The following is a 20,954-nucleotide window of genomic DNA, read 5'->3' as shown; positions in this document are numbered from 1 at the left end:
AACCCCCAAATCTCACCTTTACTCCAAACCTCAGCACTGGAAAATGGTGGGAAGGGAAACTTCCAATAGGATTGTCATGGTAAATGAAGAGAACAGAAAAAAAAAAAAAAAGGGAAAAACCAAGATGTAATTTGGCAGTTTTCCATGTCAGTTTTCCCATTTCCCTCCCTCATGCACTTTCTACAGGAGCAATCTGTCCTTTCCCTAAACGCTGAGCAATCCCAGCACTAAACTAATCAATATTAATAGCGATGGGTTCGGGAGGGGGGAGGAGGGGAGAGGAGAGGAGAGGAGAGGAGGGATTACCCTGACCTTTTTCAACTCACACTGCCTCAGACGGCCACCAAGCAGCTGAAGAGAGAGCAGCCAGACGGTAATGCCATGTGGTTTTAGTAGCTTTTCATTTTTTAATTTTTTTTTTCCTTGTGAATATTTACTCTGTTGTCTCAGTGCAGATAGCAATGAAATCTGATTTTCTGCAGGAAGGAAAAAATATAATTATATCAGCCATCTCGGGGCCAAGCCTTGCATTGATGGGAAATTCCACTGAAATAAGGGGAATAATGCCCAGGCTGGATTTTAACTTGAATTTCTTAATAAAAAGAGGAATTGGATTAGGGAAGTTTTGACAGGTGAAATGCTGGTGTGCTTTGTGGATTTCTATTTATTATAACAGCGTATAATCAAAGCCATTGAGCTGTGACTGGGATATGGAGCAAGAGCAAACAAAGGGCTGGGGGAACCAGTCCTCTATTGTTATGCTCAAGTGTCCACAGCAGCTCAGGGGATGGATGTACTCAGTACAGGAGGCTCAGAATGAAAGACAAATCCTATTAATGAAAAGAAAATCATAATTGAAGCTTTTTGTTCCTATTGGATTTGGAGTTTATTGTAGATTTTCCAGTTAGCAGCAATTCTTAAAATACAGGTTTATGTCAGGGGGCACCGTGGATTACTGGCAATTAATCATTGTCTCTTTATTACTGATTATTCTTGTTGCCATGTGCAAAATATGATTTTTAGAAATTTCATCTGAGAAATCTAGAGAAAATTCTGTTTATGCTTGTCGTCTTTTGCTCTGAAAGAGTCAAGCCCCAGGGAAAGGTCCCAGATTGAGTGTTAGGTTTGTGGGGGGTTTTGAATAAACATTTTTATGGTATTTTCATTTTTTTTTTTCTCTTGAGGAGTAAAAGCTTTACAGATGGCTGATATCACAGCACTAGCTAATGAAGCCATGGGTGTGTTTTCCCTTTCTTTGTCAGGACCCATCATGTCCGACAAACCAGATTTTGCAGAAATTGAAACATTTGACAAGACCAAACTGAAGAAGACAGAAACCAGAGAGAAAAATCCACTGCCCACTAAAGAAAGTAAGTGCTTATGAGGCTATTTGAAGTACGAGTAGCAAGGACGTAATCCGTATTGCGGCTCATATGCAAAATGAATACTAATCACAGGATTACAGGCTCAAACTCATCCCTGACTTTAAGTGGGGATAATACTGAGACACTATGCTGGGCTTCCAAAGATATCAATAATTATAACCAGCAGTGCATTTTGTCTGAAAAACCCTTTCTGATGGGATTGCTCTTGCTTCTGCTAAAAGCAAGACCAGTGTTCCCACTGGGTGCTGGCAGCAGGATCAATCTGTTTGTAATTACCAGCACCTCTGGAGGCAGGGGGAACCTTTGCCCGTCCCTGGCAGGCCAGGCAGTATCCCCAGAGGGTGCCCAGGCTCTGGATTTAATGTTATCAGGCACATGAGCTGCTGCCTCCCACTGGTACCTGCTGTCAGCCCTGGGAGGAGACCTCCAGGCACCTTCTCTGGGAATAAGGCTGCAGGCAAACCCATCATCATCCTCATCTAACAGGCAATCTCCCTCGGAAAAGCACCCCCGAGCTTTTCTCCTGCAGGGTCTTCTCCCATGCACACGGTGCACCGGCAGCCAGATAAGCCTGGGGTTCATGTTCAGCTTCAGAGATGAAATGAGCATTTGGAGCAGATTTTGTGAGCAGTTTCCTTCAGAAGAGTATTGCTAATCACTGTGGAAGTGTGTGCTGATAGCCGTGCACACACACAGTCCCTCAACTTTAGATATCTGGTTTTTCCCCTATTTTATTATCCTTGCCCATGCTAAAGCTGTAAATACAAGAGGAGCTTTGCATGCCAGGAACTGCTCCCTTCCAGCTATGCAGATGTGGGAATGAGTTGTCACATTCAGGTTGATCAAAACCAGTTATGGATTTAACCATTCTCTGGCTTTAAGTATGACCATAGAAACTGGTATCCTGCGGAACCATTATCACCGAATCACAGAATGGTTTGGCTTAGAAAGGACTTTAAAGATCATTATTTCAACCCCATGCCATGGGCGAGGAACCCTCCCACTAGATCAGGTTACTGCAAGCTCCGTCCATCTTAGCCTAGAACAGTTCCAGGGATGGGGCAGCCACGGTTCCTCTGGGAAACCTGTGCCACGGTCTCACCAGCCTCACAGGGAAGAATTTTTTTCTCACATCTAATCTAACCCTGTCCTCTGTCCGTGTGAAGCCATTCCCTGTTTTTCTGTCACTCCGGGCCCTTGTCCAAAGTCCCCCTCCAGCTCTTTTGTAGCTCCTTTAAGTGCTAGAAGGGGTTCTAAAGTCTCCCCGGACACTTTTCTTCAGGCTGTACACCCCCAAAGTTCCTTCAGTCTGTCTCCATGGGAAGGCAAAGTTTATTGTTCATAAACAGTAATGTTTACTGATGGTGTTTTTGTTTCCTGTTTTTCTACCAGCTATCGAACAGGAAAAGCAAAGTGAAAGTACAGCCTGAGAATAAAATTGAAGATGTGACTGCTGCTTCTTCAGTGGGGTTTTGGCTTCTGAGTTGGGTTGTTGTTTTATTTTGTCCCTCCCACCCCGTATTTGTTGCCCATTTATTTTAGGAAACATTTGTTCATTTAATGTTCCCTGGAGAAGTTTGTTTTGTGTTTGTTGAAGAAGATACTATGTATTTGTATTCTTGAAATTATATCCAAGTTCTCTATCAACCCCTTTACTTGGTAAAAACAAACAAACAAAAAAGCAATTTGCATAGAAATTGTTTTCCTAAACCTCACAATAAACAGGCTGCTTCTGACCAACTGTCTTTAAGCTTTGCAGAAATCGACTTTACACTGCAACCCTTGCTAACATCCTTCCCCGTTTGTTTGCATTTTCACAGCAGCTCGGGGGTTCGGGCAGGTTGGGAAGGGTTACCCCAGGCACTCACAGGTCCCTTGGCTGGAACACAGCCCTTCTCCATCAAATGTATCCTGCAGAATCCCAGAGATCCAGGTGGCACCAATCCACAGGAACCTCCCTGACTGCCTTGACAGCAGCCTGGAGACTTCACTGCCATCCCTTGTGTCACCCTAGAGTGTTTCATGGGAACCCTGGGGGACAAACTGTGTGTGTGCCAGGAGCTCCTGCACTTTGAACCCCCCAGGCTGGCAGCAGGCTTGAGTAAGAGGGGAAGCCACTGGCCTGCTTCAGTCTTGTCCAGCAGTAGGTTAGAGGTTCCAGAGGCAAGTATCCACTTACAAATTCCATGCCAAACTGATGGCTGGGCTGAGGACATACTCAAGTTAACAATCCAGATGAAGAAAAGGGCTTTTTTATCTAACTTGCAAAGATCCAGTCAACCTTGGGCTAACTGCAGCACAAACAAAGCCTTTGGCCCATTTCATACCAAGAAATACAAGAACAAGGGAAAGTGGAAAGAAGAAAATTAAGCATTGCATTGATTTTTAGGGATGAGAGAAAGACCTTTAGCAGCACAGGGGTGTAAGACACAAACCTTCAAAGCTAGAAAGGAGCCCCTACATCTTAATTACCGATGGAGCAATAACATCCTCACTGGTCTGCAGAGAACTTGGCAAAAAATAGACTCTGGTACCAGCTCAGGGGACTCTCAATTACACGGTATCACATTATCTCTGGAATTAATTTGCAATCATATTAGAAAACCAAGTGCTTACTTTGGGCAGATAAACTGCTGTCCCTGGAGCTTCAGTTTGATCCTACTTGTGCTGTGAAGTCAGAGTAGTTCTGCGTGCTTCAGCAGGGCTTGTACCTGCATAAAGTGAGGCAGAGCACAGCCTACAGGCTTCAGAAGGCAGAAGGGGATGGTTGGAGTGATGTCCAGAAAGTTCTCTTTTACTTAAGGGCTATTTGACATATGACATTGAATATGAATAGTCAAACCTGCAATTAAAAGTAGCAGTGGATCCACAAGACTGTGACTTTGGTGGCAACAGAAAGTAGCCAGAGGTGACCAGGAGACCGAAGGAAAACACAGGGCAAGAGGACCAATGATTTCTGCCAGGGCTTTGTTAATGTGGTGGTGTCCAAAGGGCTGAGACTGCTGTTTCAATCCACATTCATCAGTTCAACACTGCTGTTGTTTTATTTTCATGACCAAGGGTTTTTTCCACATTCTCATTTGAGGACCCCTTGGCACCTGACTCCAAGGGGTGTTTATTTTAAGGTCAGCTGGATTTATTAATACTGATTTTTATATAAAAGGTAAGGAATGCGAGAGGTTGAGCAACAAAGAACACAGTGCTCTTTTCTTTGTGACTCATGCCCTCCCCTCACCCTGCACACTTCAGAGTCAAGGAGCCTCTGACATTATTTAAATATTTACTTTGATGATGGTTCCTTCATGGAGGAAGCATTTAGAGATAGCACTTAGAGCAACACCACCTATTGAAATTTGTAGAGTTTCTACTGTTCAACCAGATTCATTCAACCTGTTACTTTCCCCAGGATGGTTTTTAAGCTCTGTCCTGCAGCAGTAAGGCCACAGATGAGACTTCCTCCTTGGTTTTCTTCCACATGATGATCTCCCTCCATCTCTGCCAGTTCAGAGCATCTGCCAACTTGCTCAGCAAATACCCTGCAAATCACCAAAAACTTCTTTGGCATCCCTGAAACAGGGGCCTGTCTCTGTGCCCACAAGTTCTCCCAAAAATCAAAGGTCTGGGCTGTGTCCTCAGCCTGCTCATTTTGGTCAGAAGGGAAGGGAGGTCTGGCCAAAGCAAGAAAACAACAGAGATATCCCCTTCTTGTGCTTGCAAGATGCAAAGGATTGGCAGCACAGCTCAGGTTTGCCCAAGCACTTGGCTCAGGGCTGCTCCTGGTGCTGCTGCAGGCTCAGACTCCCCCCATGAAGCCTGCTCCCAATTTAGCTGTTTGAATTTAAAGCCTGAAACAGTAAACCCAACATCTCGGTGCTTTTATCCACACATCTCACCCTGCTAAATAGGCTGAGAAGAACTTTAGTCACGTTCTTCACCCCTGGATCTGACTACAAAGGCTACAAACACCTGCACACCTGGAAAAACTCGTCAAGGTTAAAGGCCAGATCTTCCCAGCTTTCCCCTGCCTGCCCCAGGTGGAGTGAGGCTTTATGGCAGGGCTTGGGGAGTTCTGCTTTCACAATCAGCAGTTCAGAGAGCTCAAAGTTAAAAACACTTAGCTGCAGTACTCTGATTTGAGGAACCTCCCTCTGCTGGGGGAGAACATTTCAACCCAGGAACTGCATCAGGAGATTAAAGTTTGTCAAGAGCAGGGACAGGTTTGGCTCCCTGTTATCTTAACCAAAGAGCATTACAGTCCTTATCTGTGGGGCAAGCTGGGGACACCAACCAGGAAACTGCTCACTACTTCAGGTTGAGACAGGGAATTTTCATCCTTCCAGGCATTACACAAGGAAATATTTGTTGCTGTCATTGAGAGGGAGCTACGAGCAGAGCCAAGCCAAGCTAAACCAAAGCAAACACCTTACCCAGACCTAGGGAACACCTTCTGGGCATTAACCTGACCTTCACTCCCTGGAAGAGCATCCTGCAGCTCCAAGGTCCCCCAACAGCCACCCACTCCAGGGGCTGAGGCCCTTTCCCAGCCTCCATGGTGATGGGCAGCTAAGCTGGAGACAAGCTTATCAGTAAACAGAGCCAGCTCCAGGTGAGAAACTTAATTATTTCTGAAATATTTAATATTTCAATGAGCAGCAGCCCCTTGCTGTTATGTAAAGGTACATAAACGAGGTGTTACCTTGCAACTCCTCCAAAGGGAAAAATGCCTTCCATGCTAATGCAGTTACGGCCAAAAAAAAAAAAAAAAAAAAAAATCGTTATGTGCAGATGACCATTATATGCTGATAAACACCCACTTTCTTGGCATCACCACGAAGCCAGTTTTGCCCCCTGGATCCCAGGGATAGGGCCAGCCCTGTCGGGATCCTGGCCCAGTACACCTGCCCCTGTGAGTCACCTCTAATCGCTGTGCACAGTCACACCAAGCCCTGGCTGGGCATAGGAGATCTGCATTCCTGTCATCGTTATACCAAAGTGAGTTGATTTAATAAATCTCATTAGGCAGGCATCTGACAGCGTCAAAAGCCAGGGAGAACAAGCCCTGAGCCTAATTCTCAGCAAAGGGCACGTGTGTTCCACCTCAGCTGGGGACCAGCTAAAAGGCCCTGGAGGTCCTGCCAGCCCCAGCTCAGATACCATGGCTGAGTCTCAAAGCTCATGTGGGTTTTTTCAAATATATTTGTGTTTTCTCTCATTTGGGTCATTAGCCCCATGACTGCTGAGACATGCTGCAGCTCCACAGTGATGAGGGCGATGCGTTTTGGCCGGTGGCTTGGCCACCATAACAAAACCTGGGATGCCCCTGCAAGGCCCAGGCTGGAGAAGTCTTTGGAAAATGCTTTTGTGTGTCTGTCCTGATGCAGCAGAGACTTCTCCTGCTAAGAGAGGATCAGGGAAAGACACAAGGGAAGAGATGTGAGCAAACAAAGATCTGCAAAAGCTCTGTGGGATCAGGAACTGCACCGTGTGGGAAGCAGGTCAGGGGCTGGGAGTGCAGCCAGGGAGGTGCCCACGGCAGCAGAAACTCAAGGCAGAAGAAGCCAGGGTGGTTCTCATGCCTCTGCCTGGCTCGCCCCTTGTTTTTCCAAAAACTCAGGGTGAAAACAATAGTCTTTTGAAAAGCACCAACCTTCTGGTGCCAAGCTGGGGGAGCCTCCCACACTGTTCACGGGCAGACAAAGCCAGTGTGTCCTCCCGGAGCCCTGGCACGGGCGGCCAGCCCCGGCTCTCCACCTGTTCCCACCCAGCGTGTCCCTGAGTCCCCGGGGAGCTCTGGCTGTCCCAACCCGACCCAGGGCACCCAGGTGTGTCCCGGCAGCACAACCCGCTCAGGCTGGGGCGTGAAAGGCACCCGGGGAGGGCCGGGCTGGGCTGAGGCAGGCTGTGTGGGAGCAGGTGTGTGCGTGTGCGGGGTGTTTCTGCAGCTCCAACACAACGCCGCTCAAAGTGACAGCGGGGTAAGCTGCGCTTCCATCTCCTGTGCCGGGAGAGGCGGCTCCCTGTGCTCACTGTCTTGTCAGGAGAGAGCTGCCTTGGGAAGGAACAGTTGCTGGGGATGGTTGGTGCACATCTTGTAAGCTGTGCTGACAACAGCTCTTGACAACTCCTACCATCGGCTGCAAATCTCCCAGTGCTTCGCATTTGCTTCAAGGCCCGGGTCCAGGATCCATTCCGTCTGTGGGGGATCAGGAAGAAAGAAAGAGGAGGGGGGAGCAAAAGGGGGTTTCTAGCTGCTCTGGTCAAAGGGCCACCTGAAAATGAGGTCTCGTAAGGCTCCAGCAGCAGGTACTGAACAAAAAGAATGAGAATTTTCAAAATTATATTTATATATTCAGGAATTTTAAGCGGGTCTCATGAATTCAGAAGCCAACTCGGTATCAAAATTTTCGATTTGGCAAAGTTGCAACAACAAGGGAGGAAAAAATTGTGTGTGAGTCCAAGTGGGTGTTTTCAAACAGCATCTTGTTTGGGGAAAATAATCCATCTTGGTCTGCTTTGTTTTCTCGTGATGCTGGAAAAAATTCTTCTCCTCAGAGAGAAGAATTGGGGTTTTATTTTTCTAACTAATCACAGGAGCTACCTCAGGTCACCCCTGACCACTGCTAGTCCCCCCATCCTCGCTAGCACTGAGAGGAGTCACCACCACAAAGTGTTAAAGAAACAGGTGTGCAGGTCCAAAATCACACATTTCATTTAGCAATGAAGAAATCAGGCAGGAGGAACCTTGGCTGAAGGTGTGTGCTTCTGGGGCTGAGCCCAAGGGCAGGGATGGAGGCAGCAGGAATCCCCTGGGGCAGCAGCATCGCTCCCACTGCTCCCACAGGACCCTTTTCTCCAGGGAGCAGGAGCAGCAATAGCTTATAGTATTGCAACAGCTCCATAACAGCGTTATAATAGCTCCAGCCTCTTCACTGCTCCCCCACATTCACCGTTTTATTGCCGTCCTGTCCAGGCTCTTATTTCAGCGGGATCTGGGTGACCCAAGCCCTCAGTGCTGCTCCTGGCCGTGTGCATCCAGCGCAGCACGGACCTCACCTGGTGCCAGCCCGGGCGGCACGGGGCCTGGGCACTGGGAGGGAAAGGTGTCACACAACTTGTGCCAGCTGCAGTCTCCTCACGCTGGCAGACATCCCCGGTAACGCTGGTGACTTTGGTGGCATCAATCCAGAGTGAGGTGGGGGCAGCTACAATGACGTGACCCTGGGGGCAGGAAGGCTGTGGGTGCTGCTGGAGGATTGCTCTTGTCCACCCAGCTCCAGCACGGCCAGATGAACCACAGACCCACAACAGAAGTTTTTTGTGTTTTTGTGGTTTGTTTTTTTTGTTTGTTTGTTTTGTTTTGTTTTTGTTTTTGTTTTCTCAATACATCTAGAAAGTCCCAGAGCTTGGCCAGCCAAGCCGAGCAGTGAGCATGGAAAACTGTCCCGCGGTTGTTCCGGCAGCGGGATTGCTGCACGGCTTTCGTCCCCTGAGGTGCTCGGCTGGGGCACTCTGCAGCCTGTGCCACCCCCGTGTGCCCACCCGGCCACTGCCAGGCGCGGGCTGGGTACGGGTGTGCGCTGCGGGGACACCCCACAGGGGGGAGCCTTGTCACCGGCCGTGTCCTGCGGGGACACTGCTGGGGACGCTGCCGGGGACAGTGCCGGGGATAGTGCCGGGGATAGTGCCGGGGATAGTGCCGGGGACAGTGCCGGGGACACTGCCGGGGACACTGCCGGGGACACTGCCGGGGACACTGCCGGGGACAGTGCGGGGGACGCTGCTGGGGACACTGCCGGGGATAGTGCCGGGGATAGTGCCGGGGATAATGCCGGGGATAGTGCTGGGATAGTGCCGGGATAGTGCCGGGATAGTGCTGGGATAGTGCCGGGATAGTGCTGGGATAGTGCTGGGGATAGTGCTGGGATAGTGCCGGGATAGTGCCGGGATAGTGCTGGGGATAGTGCTGGGATAGTGCCGGGATAGTGCTGGGGATAGTGCTGGGATAGTGCCGGGATAGTGCCGGGATAGTGCTGGGATAGTGCTGGGGATAGTGCTGGGATAGTGCTGGGGATAGTGCTGGGATAGTGCTGGGATAGTGCCGGGATAGTGCTGGGATAGTGCTGGGGATAGTGCTGGGATAGTGCTGGGGATAGTGCTGGGATAGTGCTGGGATAGTGCCGGGATAGTGCTGGGGATAGTGCTGGGATAGTGCTGGGGATAGTGCTGGGATAGTGCTGGGATAGTGCCGGGATAGTGCTGGGGATAGTGCTGGGGATAGTGCTGGGATAGTGCTGGGATAGTGCCGGGATAGTGCTGGGATAGTGCTGGGATAGTGCTGGGGATAGTGCCGGGATAGTGCTGGGATAGTGCCGGGATAGTGCTGGGATAGTGCTGGGGATAGTGCCGGGATAGTGCTGGGGATAGTGCTGGGATAGTGCTAGGGATAGTGCTGGGATAGTGCTGGGGATAGTGCTGGGATAGTGCTGGGATAGTGCCGGGATAGTGCTGGGATAGTGCTGGGATAGTGCTGGGGATAGTGCCGGGATAGTGCTGGGATAGTGCTGGGATAGTGCTGGGGATAGTGCCGGGATAGTGCTGGGGATAGTGCTGGGATAGTGCTGGGGATAGTGCTGGGATAGTGCTGGGGATAGTGCCGGGATAGTGCTGGGGATAATGCTGGGATAGTGCTGGGATAGTGCTGGGGATAGTGCCGGGATAGTGCTGGGATAGTGCTGGGGATAGTGCCGGGGATAGTGCTGGGATAGTGCTGGGTTAGTGCTGGGATAGTGCCGGGATAGTGCCGGGATAGTGCTGGGGATAGTGATGGGATAGTGCCGGGATAGTGCTGGGTTAGTGCTGGGATAGTGCCGGGATAGTGCTGGGGATAGTGCTGGGATAGTGCCGGGATAGTGCTGGGGATAGTGCTGGGGATAGTGCTGGGATAGTGCTGGGATAGTGCTGGGATAGTGCTGGGATAGTGCTGGGATAGTGCCGGGATAGTGCTGGGGATAGTGCTGGGATAGTGCTGGGATAGTGCTGGGATAGTGCTGGGATAGTGCCGGGATAGTGCTGGGATAGTGCTGGGATAGTGCCGGGATAGTGCTGGGGATAGTGCTGGGATAGTGCTGGGATAGTGCTGGGATAGTGCCGGGATAGTGCTGGGATAGTGCTGGGATAGTGCTGGGATAGTGCCGGGATAGTGCCGAGGACAGTACCGGGGACAGTACCGGGGACAGTACCGGGAATAGTGCCGAGGACAGTACCGGGAATAGTGCCGGGGATAGTGCCGGGGACAGTACCGGGGACAGTACCGGGAATAGTGCCGAGGACAGTACCGGGAATAGTGCCGGGGATAGTGCTGGGATAGTGCCGGGATAGTGCCGGGATAGTGCCGAGGACTGTACCGGGGACAGTACCGGGGACAGTACCGGGAATAGTGCCGGGATAGTGCCGGGATAGTGCCGGGGACGGTACCGGGACACTGCCGGGACATCACCGCGGCATCCCCAGCTCCAGGCACGCCCCGCTCCCGGCGTTGTGCCGGTGGGTTTGATCCTGGTGCGGGGGGCTTGGCTCCATTTCCATCCCCTCAGAGCTGACAAATGCAAAGAGAACTGGGCAGAGATCCCTCCAGAACTGCCTCAGCTCAGGTGTTCAGAGCTGATCTGGGATTTACCAAGCAAATATGGTCAAGGAAGTCTATTTCTAAAGGGTGTCACTGGGAAAAATTCACCCCGTGGAGTGTCCTGACAGTTCTCTGTGCCTGGAGGATGCTGATGCGCTGAACCCCTGAGCCAGATCCCCACCTTACACATTCCAATTGGATCAACTTTAAACAGAACAGTAAAGGCCTAAAACTGGTTTAGTAAAACCAGAGACCTTGCAAAGATCTGTCATCCCATTCTGACCTCAGGTAACGCTGGAGCTGTCTCCTCCCACCTCAAAGATGAATAAATGCATGGCACTACAGGCTGATGGAAGCGAGGTATGAACATGGCACCAGTGCCCAGCTGCACTGTGAAATGGAAATACAGAGCTCGACCCTGTGAGAAGACAGGGAAGGCACGAGGGATTTCCTTCGGGGGAGCGACAGCAAAGTGCCAGAGCCCAGGTGGGCACCACGGGGGAAACAAACACTGCAGCATCACAGGCTCCCCGCTGCCTTTGTGGGCAAAGCCAGTGCCAGAAGCAACTTTTCCCCTCACTTTGTTTTTCCCAGCAAAACTCAAAGAATTTTTAAAGTTGCTCTCAGCCTGGATTCCTCCAGAGGAACCCTCATCTTTCTGCATTTGGAATCCCTTCTGTCCAAAGAAACAAAGATAAGTTTAAAGTAAATATTCATGGCTCAAATCACCATTTTCTTCTGAGAGTTTCAAAACCTCCCACACTGAGTGTGCCAGACAGAGCCAGCAGCAACACCCATATCCCTATCATCCAACTCAGAATTTAAGATCTTTGGGCTTAATTTGTGACGTGAAATGGATGGGGGGACAGGAGGGATGACAGAGCCTCAGCCACAAAGGGGTAATAGAGGGACCCATGCTGGGAAAGGATGGGGAGCACCGCGTGAGCCAGGCTGTAATCAGTTAATTTAACTTGAGTTTGGCGGGGAATAATTAAGAAGGAGGTGATAATTTTCCTCTGTATCAAGTGCCCAATCTCTTCCTGGACTGGCTTTCACCTGGGAGGTGACACCTTGCCAGGACAGAGATCTGGTCCCTGCATGCAGATGCCCAGGCAGTAACCTATCAGCTTCACTGACACTGTTTGCATGACACTTCCTTTAAAGAGGGAGAGGAAAACAAAACACTTGTCCCTACTTTATAAGGCTGCTGTGTAAACAGCACTATAGGTTTTGGGGGACACACCTAAAGGAGGCAGGTGAGGTGAGGCAGATCAAGTCATGGAGCTGCCTCTCCAGGGCTGACTGGGCAGCCAGGTCCTCTCTAGATCTTTCCCCAGAGAGATGGGCACTGCTGCTGACAGGGTGAAATCCCCCTCCAGCCACTGTCCCCAGTCAGCTGGGCTGGAGGGGTCCTGACCCATCTCCCAGCCCATCCTCCCCACTACGGCGGGGCCATGCTCATCCTCCTCACTCTTGACACATGGTGAGCTCACAGCAACTTAAATCTACATCTTGAGCCCCTTGCTCTGCCTCTTATTGATGGAATAAAAGTTTCCACATCCCACCCCTATTCTCTCATTTCTAACCTAAACACATCGTCTCATGCACACAGATCCAAGAGCTCTGCAATGCTCTGAGGCCTTTCCTACAACCCCAATCAGGACATTCCCAAATCATTTTGACAGCCCTTGCTGGGAAGCATCAATGTCCCTGGCCAGCTTGTGTCTCAAAAGATCAGAATTTGGTTCCAAACCTCACTTTTTTTCCTTTCTGGAATCAAAAGGTACAACCTGGAGCTTCCTGTGCTGCTGGATTCTATCCCAGGTGTGTTCCCTTCAGTAGAAGAGGCTCTTACCTTGGGCTTGATTTTTCATGGCCTCACTGATGAAGTTCACTGCTCACCCCATCACATGACTTCTGTCACTGGGAAAGCACGCCCTGAGCTGGCTCTGTTGGGTGGTTTAACCTTGATTTCAGTGAATATTGGGCTACTTCTGTGTGCCAAAACAGGCATGAAGAGGACCAAGCCTGTGCGGTAGGCGTGGCGCAATATCTGATTCCAGTTACATCTCCGTCCCCAATTACTATTCATTAATCAAAACATATTCATTATACAGGCAAAACTCCCCCCAGCATTGCCAGGTCCGGGGCTTGAGTCCTGCCTCTGTTTGCCCCTGCTGGGAACTGCAGCAGCACACGGGGACTTTGCAGCAGGCAGATCAATGGGGACGTATTTTCCCCAATACAGGAAAGCTGAGAAAACTAAAAATATCAATTCCCAGAAGAGCTGGGTGTGCAGGAGGGTTGCCCCAGGCCTGCAGTGCTCTGGGGTGGAGCATTGTGCAGCACAGGGACACATCCCCTTTGCTGTGTGCAGACCAGGGGGTTTGGGGGGCTTCCTGGGGTGAGCAGTGTGGGAGAGCACCATAAAACCTCCTCCACCTCACCAGCGAGGCGGTGGCTTTCTAATTACCCAGGTGGGTTTCTATTGTAAGGAGGGCAGCAATGCAGGATTTGACGCCAGGGCTCTGAATGTGTCACCTGCCAAGGGCAATTTAGCAAGTGGCCTGCGCTTTATTATCCTGTTGTCCACAGCCATGGGGCAGCACACGCCAAGACCCCACCCCTGTGGGACCTGCCACCCTGATAAACTGATTTACCTCATGTCTGCCTTCCCTCAAAACCCACATTGTGGTGTGAAAAGGGTTTTGTGGGTGTGTGGGGCTGTATATGCTGTTGTTGTCTCTTTAATTAGGGCAGATACCAAAATGCTTTAGGATTTTGACCATCCCATGAAGAGCACTGCCTCTTTAGTTACATAGCAATAAAATAAGAAGCAAAGCATCAACATTTTATCCATTAAGTCAGGAGGGCCCAGCTGACACTCAGGACAGTGCTTTGCAAACAGCCTGTCCCTCAGCATCCCGCAGTGCAGGCTCTGGTGCTGCCTCCGTGCTGGGCAGGTGATGGCTCATGAGGTCCAGGCTGCCCAGAACCACTGACAGTGCACTTCCTTCATAACCAGGTAAATTCAACAGAATTTGCCTTCCAGACTTTTATTTTTCCCATCCAGAACCAAACCAAAAGCAGGTCTCTAGGCAGTGGGAAAACCAAAGGGAAACCACCTTCAGCATCATTTCTCAGATGACCCATGGGGTGACCAGTGAGCTGTTCCCATGGGCGATGGGGGAGCACCCAGTCCTGCAGCCTCCAGAGCCCAACTGAGCTTGGCCCACACGTGCCCAGTGACCAAAATCAGCTTCTAAACAGCTCTGCCCAGTTCAGCTCTGCCACTGATCCACCCCGAGATCACCAGACCGCCCCTTTCTGTGCCTCGGTTTACCCAGTTACAAACAGAGACGTGTACATTTAATCTCTTCTACTGCAAGGAAGTTGCACGAAGTGGTCTGTAAGTGCAAATTTATTAAAACAGCAAGACCCAAGTCTGCTTTTGCCGAAGGTGGAAAAGCCAAGCAGCAATACAATTGGGATCACTGCACTCATTGCTGGGTGACCTGCAGAAGTGCTGGCTCCCGCTTCCCAGACCTGAGCAGTTAACGTGGAAAAGGCCTGGAGCAGCGTGGCAAGGCTTGTCCCAGCACGCTGCTTTGTTTGCTGACAACTAGCACAAGTGACAACGTTATGAGTGACTTTTAAGATCGCTGTGACTTTAATTAGAAAGGACATTTTCAATAGCCTGGGCAAAGAGCTGTGTGGTCCTGCCAGCGGCTGCTCGCGGCACAGCTCACGCCCAGGGATGCTGTTATTCCTCTGGCATGTGATAGCAATATCATGTGTGAACTGACAGAGCAGACATGCCAACATTTTTTTTGCCGCACAAGCTGTCTCAGGCAAGGAAAAAAATCCCATCTCTATGGCCTCAGGGGCAGCCAGACACAACCCCCCCAAAATTACCTGTGTGCATGTAGAAAATTCACGCAGATTTCCAAGCCATATGCATGGGCTTTAATCAATGAGCTTCCCTGATACATGGGAAACACTTCATTCCCAGTAATTGTCCTTTGACAGCTCTAACGAGTAGGATCTGTTTGGGATGGTAATGATTAAAATGCTGACTCACAGAGGGTTTTCCATGCTGGTGGGACTGCACCAGCTTTGTGCTCACTTGGAAGGTATTTTGCATCCCTGCTTTTCAACCAATCTGCAATTTTAATCCTCTGGTTACAAACGGGTTGTTTGCGGCTTTGCCCAGCTGACTCCAGGTTTCCCTTCTGCCGAGCGTGGAGGGACAGGGCTCTCCCCTCACTCGCTGAGGGGCAGCAGCACAGGGAGAATCCCTGTGCTTTCCGCAGCCAGGAGCGGTGAGGGGCTGCTCTGTCCGCCCCAGGCAGGAGAGGAGTGACAGGTCTGCAGCAGTGGGAGCTGAGCCCACAAGCCTGCACTTCAGACAGCAGCTGTGAGGTGTCAAACCCCAGGGCAGCTTGCTGGCTCTGCAATGCTCTTGAGCATTTCACGGCAGGACAGAAAACTCAAAGGTATTGAGGTGCATCCCCCTGCCCAGCCACTGCGCTGCTGGCTGTGGCCACTTGCCTGTGTGTGACGATGGGGTTTGTCCCTGTGTGTCCCCTTCTGCTTGTGGGGCAGCTCCCCATGTGCCATGGCCAGTGCATTCCCCTTGCCTTGAACCTCACTTTCGCTGCTCTTCTATCAGTCTTCCTGCAGCAGCAGTGATTAACTCAGGGAGATGGGTGTACCCCGGGGCAGTCAGGGAGCTGAGAGGAGGAAGAAAAAAGCAGCACTTCTGCCTGCCACACAGCCAAAGAATCATCATGGGCCTGTGTGCCATGGGGCAGTGACAGGCAGAGCCAGGGGGGTGTTTGCCACTGCTGGCACAGGACAGCACTGCTTTGGGACCAAGTACCCACACTATCCCACGGAGCAGCCAGGATCCCTGCCCAGGGTGAGCCAGCCCCCAGTGGAACCATTCACCCACAGGAAAACAGACCAAGAAGTTTCCATGAACACCAACTCCCCGTTCCTCCATCAGCTGCATTATAGCTCCTCACAACCCTTAATGATACTGGCTGTAACTACCAAAAGGCTTTTTGGGTTTCCTCTGATAAGGATTTTCCTTTCCCAAGCACAGATGATGGCTCAGCTGCAGCAGAAGCCCCTCATTCCACTCAGGCTATGGGCAGCTCCTGCCTGGAGCAGCAGCAGCCCTCACCGTAAGGAAATTGCCAACCCCAGAAAACTGTTCCCCTAATTACAGCTTTGGAGCATGGAGAAAACCACATAAATGATTCACACAGTGTTCCCAAGCTGCAGCCGCGTAAATTAGAGAGATTTCCAAATGCTACCGAGCCATGCTCGCTGTTTCAGGATGGAAACGCAGAAACTTTCATCGTAAAGAGGTGAGAAGGAAAAAACCTGCCATTAAACACATCTCTGCAAACCAAGGAGAGCTTGGAGGTCTATCCCCTATAGATCTTTACAGAGGGGTTGTTAAAACTCCTCAGGGAATTCTCATAGGAGGGAGCAGGCAGAAAGCAGGGGGACTATAGAAATGCATCCACTTGTTATTTCGGAGGGACACGGGGATAGAGCCTCTGCTGGCAAGCAGAGGATGAAAAGGAGAAGGCAAGAGGACTTGGGGCCAGCAGAAAGGGATGGCTGGTGGCAGGGAAGAGAGTTAAAAGTGTCCCATTGTTAGGGAAGTTTGCTCTCCTTCAGACCATCCCGCTCCCAGGGACACCCGCCGCCTTTTGAAGTGCGACCTTAGGCGGTTCCTTGTCACCCATTGGAGCAGGAGCTTTTTTTACCACATTAAGTCATTGGGTAGCAAATGAATGGGGGGTTTTGACTATTCACAACTTCACCTTATAAATATCAGGGTTGGAGGTTCCTGCAGCTTTGCTCCATCCCAGTAGCTCACCTTGGGAAGGAGCCGAGGGAGGCGGCCCTGCTTGTGCGGAGACCTGCGGTGTGGAGAGCTACGGAGCAGCCAAAGGGACCTGACCCCACTGCTTGTGACAGCCATGAAGAGAAGCACCCTCCTCATCCTCTCCATCACAGGGGTCTACAGTGCCATTCTCCACACAGCAGCGTGGTAGGATCCAACTCAGTGGAAAGGGCATTTTTTTAGAGATGCTCTTCAGCCTGTGGTAAGGTGATTTATTTTCTTTTCTTTGTTTCAGGTCTGTGAATAACTTTCTGATGACAGGACCTAAGGTAATTAACATACAGACTGTCAGGAATTTGAATAGAGCGAGTTTGTTTTGCAAATGGGAAATAGCGCTTTCCAAGGAACCAGACTTCCCAGAGCATATCGGCTCCGAGTCCTGCCAAGTACAGAGGGAAAGGACTCGCAACCTGCTTATGTTTGTTTCCACTGATTAATGCTAAAACAGGGTGGATTTTAACCCCGCTGTTTCCCATGCCAGGCTTACCTGACGTACTCCAGCAGCGTGGCGGCCGGGGCACACAGCGGCATGGAGGAGTGCAAGTTCCAGTTCGGCTGGGAGCGCTGGAACTGCCCCGAGAGCGCCCTGCAGCTCTCCACCCACAACCGGCTCCGCAGCGGTGAGTGCACCTTCACCTGCGGCACCGCTCCCTGCTGGGATGCTCCGGGTGCCAGCCGGGATGTGCTCTGGAGAGAGCTGCTGCTGCTGATTTAACTGGCTGATGGAAAAGGCCCTTCCCGTCCCAAAAATCACAGCTGTTTTTTTTCTTTATCTGTATTAACTGGTGTCTTAAATGGCACTAATATTTCCTAAGGATCCCAGGCGCAGTCTCTCCCGCAGTGCTGCTCCAGGGGTCTGCTCCCACCCCTTTGTGGGCAGCATCCCGGGGAGCGCAGTGCCAGAGACACCCGAGCTTACAGCAGGGAAAAGTGCAGGAGAGGCAAAGGGAGAAAGCAGAGATGTGCACTAAGAAACTGCCTTCATAAGAAAGCTGTGGATATATTTCAATATAATCTATTTCAATGGGCAAAAGTCTCCTTTTACCCAGAGCAGCATCTCTATTTGAATCTCTGCAGAAAGCCAAAAAAGACTGCACTAGGAGTGTCGTGCAGACAGCTGTAAGCACAGGTTCAAAGGATCAATGACCATTTTCTCCAGCAGACAAGATCAAAGCACAACATACCCCCAGGCAGGGAAGGACAGAGATGAACCGAGTGCCAGGTGAAAGGAGAAATAACTCACCTTGGCCTGAGCAGGACTATGGCATTTCTTTAAAATCCTACCCCTGGCGAGAACTTCCATCCCTTGTATGGACACCTGCATAACATGATACCAAATTGCTGTACCCCGTGATGCTGAAGCCTGAAAAGATCCAGTCACGAGCATTTCATTTCTGTAGCACTTTACCTTTTGCACAAAGCGTGTGGGTATTTTCTCCTCGCACCTTCCCAACGCAGGAGATCTTCATTCCTGATAATCCGGGATTGATGTCTATATTTGCATGTGACAGCTTTTTCCCCCCTCTCCCCCAGCTACCCGGGAAACCTCCTTTGTGCACGCCATCAGCTCTGCCGGGGTCATGTACACCCTCACCAGGAACTGCAGCCTGGGAGACTTCGAGAGCTGCGGCTGCGACGACTCCAGGAACGGCCGCGTCGGTGAGTGACCGGCCAGGACAGACCGGCCCCGTCCCTCTGTCCCCACACACAGCCCCACAGACTGCAGGGCGGGATCCGGGGCACCTCTGTGCTTGAGCCTCTGTGTGTCTTGCAGGTGGCCGAGGCTGGGTCTGGGGAGGATGCAGCGACAACGTGGAGTTTGGGGAGAAGGTTTCCAAACTCTTCGTGGATGCCTTGGAAACAGGACACGATACCCGTGCGCTGATTAACCTGCACAACAATGAAGTCGGGAGACTTGTAAGCAATAACAATAATAATACTACTGATAATGTCTCTATTGAAAACAAAATCTAGGCTATTCAGGTTCCCATTTTCAGGCCCCTGTGACAATCCAGGCCCGCTAGTGGTTGCATGGGGGGAAAAACGCAGCCAGAATCTGTCCTTGAACCTCAACACGGGGAATCACAGTAAGAGCTGTTCCCCTTGCAGCCTCTGCAGCTGTGTAATGCAGTTAACTGCTGGCACACACCGCTTATTCAGAAATGCATGGGGTTTGTACTCACCTCTAGGCTGGTCTGGTCTGTAAAACAAAGCCAGAACCACCTTCCTTGCCTTCTTGCAATATGCATTTCCAAGCTCTTTGGCCAGGAAGCCAGGTGTGAGCTGGCCCTGCTCACAAGACAGCCAGACTCGCCCCCACTCCTGCCTGGGCCATGGAAGCTCTCAGCATCTTGCCAAACCTCCTTGTCTGTAAAAACAAGGATGACAACACTTAACATACCTATCTCATAGGGTGTGTCAAGGCTTAATCTCACATAGATACCGGCGATTGGGACCTTATAAATACCAGAGGGAGATAGGCAGATAATATCTGTGAAGTGCTTGGCCTGGAGGAGATGCAGAGAGGTTGGGTATGATTATTCCAAAGCAGTTTCACACATTTTGAATGAAACCTCTGAGGTGGGTTGGTGCTGGTGAGTGGCGTGAGAAGGGCATGACCTGACAAAGGCACTTTTTCTTGGCCTGGATTCTCCTGGAAGGGCTGGGGACAATATCTTGTGCCCACTTACTTCTGGGACAGATGTTTTCCAGGAACTAAGAGCGTCGGCTCTTGGAAGGACCCGAAGTCATGCCGAGCACGAGCCCCTTTAGATGCAGTGTCCCCAAATTACAAGTGCTGTAAGGCTGATTTTGAGATTTCCTAATTTCTTCACCTCATCCCACCAAGGCGGTGAAAGACACAATGAAGAGAGCCTGCAAGTGCCACGGGGTGTCGGGCAGCTGCAGCATCCAGACCTGCTGGCTGCAGCTCGCCGAGTTCCGCGAGATCGGCAACTACCTGAAGATCAAATACGACCAAGCCCAGAAGCTGGAGATGGACAAGAGGCGCATGAGAGCCGGCAACAGCGCCGACAGCCGCGGGGCCACGGCGGAGACCTTCCACCACATCCACGCCACGGAGCTCGTCTTCCTGGAGGACTCCCCCGACTACTGCACAAGGAATGCCAGCCTGGGCCACCACGGCACCGAGGGCCGCGAGTGCCTGCAGACCGGCAAGAACCTCTCGCAGTGGGAGAAGAGGAGCTGCCGGCGGCTCTGCACCGAGTGCGGCCTGCGGGTGGAGGAGCGGAGGACGGAGGTGGTGGCCAGCTGCAACTGCAAGTTCCACTGGTGCTGCACGGTGCGCTGCGAGCAGTGCCGGACGCTGGTGGCCAAGCACTTCTGCACCCGCCGCGACTCGGCCGCCCCCAACCACATCAGGCAGAGGAACAGGGGCCACAGGAGATAGGGGGGACGCTTTGGTGTCCTCATCCTGGGCAAGGAGCGCCCCGGGGTGCGGAGGGCCGAGTGTGCGCCGCGTGAGGTGATGGGGTCTCCTGTGGATGGATGCGGTGGGATTAGGAAGCACAAGGCGCGGGCGCTGAGGGACCTTGGTCCATCTTGCTTCCATGTTTTTTTCCTCAATATTTACCGGTAGCTTCTTTCTTCTTGGGAGTCACTTTATCTGTGTATTGGACAGAGGGAGGAATTTCACGGTTTAGGTGGGCTCAGCCCCTTGTGTCCTTGCCAGTGGGTCTGCCAGTGCCAGCGGTGGGGCTCCAGCCCCGCAGCCAGAGAGGTGGGAACAGGTGCTGCGGCCAAAAGCAGGTCCAGCAAGGGGATCCCATCCCTGGAGCCTCAGGTCCCGGCCGTTTGGGCACAGCAGCTGCTTGGCAGCATTTGTGGAGGAAAACTTATGCACTTTGTGATGTGAGAGGAGGTTTGACAGTATCGTGGTGTGTATTACCACAGCTGCAGCCTTTTGAGGGCTTTGAAAAGTTTACAGCCAGTGTTTACATATTTCCCTCCCCCCCCTTTTTTTTTCCTTCTCCTTTTTGAATTTTGTACTTTGGCACAAGAA

The 20,954-nt window shown here is 51.3% G+C and overlaps 2 protein-coding genes across 2 annotated transcripts; both read left to right on the top strand.

Moving 5' to 3' along the window:
• Positions 1-291: 291 nt before the first annotated feature.
• Positions 292-3,125, top strand: LOC120759254 (thymosin beta-12-like). Its single transcript, XM_040078365.1, has 3 exons — positions 292-373; positions 1,263-1,370; positions 2,778-3,125. The coding sequence occupies exons 2-3, from the start codon at positions 1,271-1,273 to the stop codon at positions 2,813-2,815; spliced, it is 138 nt and encodes a 45-aa protein (XP_039934299.1). The 5' UTR covers positions 292-373; positions 1,263-1,270; the 3' UTR covers positions 2,816-3,125.
• Positions 3,126-17,009: 13,884 nt separating this feature from the next.
• Positions 17,010-20,342, top strand: WNT8A (Wnt family member 8A). The gene is made up of 6 exons (XM_040078414.1): positions 17,010-17,080; positions 17,169-17,202; positions 17,415-17,553; positions 18,467-18,592; positions 18,708-18,850; positions 19,782-20,342. The coding sequence occupies exons 1-6, from the start codon at positions 17,010-17,012 to the stop codon at positions 20,340-20,342; spliced, it is 1,074 nt and encodes a 357-aa protein (XP_039934348.1).
• Positions 20,343-20,954: the final 612 nt, after the last annotated feature.

The sequence above is a fragment of the Hirundo rustica genome, chromosome 14, assembly GCF_015227805.2.
Source record: "Hirundo rustica isolate bHirRus1 chromosome 14, bHirRus1.pri.v3, whole genome shotgun sequence".
In the NCBI taxonomy this organism is placed as follows: domain Eukaryota; kingdom Metazoa; phylum Chordata; class Aves; order Passeriformes; family Hirundinidae; genus Hirundo; species Hirundo rustica.
The sequence above is the reverse complement of the archived record's forward strand: the minus strand, read 5'-3'. Positions and strand labels throughout refer to the sequence as shown.

Coding starts and splice junctions, on each gene's coding strand:
- LOC120759254 (XM_040078365.1), top strand. CDS start 1,271: ATGTCCGACAAACCAGATTTTGCAGAAATTGAAACATTTGACAAGACC. Junction 1,371..2,777: donor TCCACTGCCCACTAAAGAAA/GTAAGTGCTTAT, acceptor TTTTTCTACCAG/CTATCGAACAGGAAAAGCAA.
- WNT8A (XM_040078414.1), top strand. CDS start 17,010: ATGAAGAGAAGCACCCTCCTCATCCTCTCCATCACAGGGGTCTACAGT. Junction 17,203..17,414: donor TTCTGATGACAGGACCTAAG/GTAATTAACATA, acceptor TTCCCATGCCAG/GCTTACCTGACGTACTCCAG. Junction 18,851..19,781: donor ACAATGAAGTCGGGAGACTT/GTAAGCAATAAC, acceptor CATCCCACCAAG/GCGGTGAAAGACACAATGAA.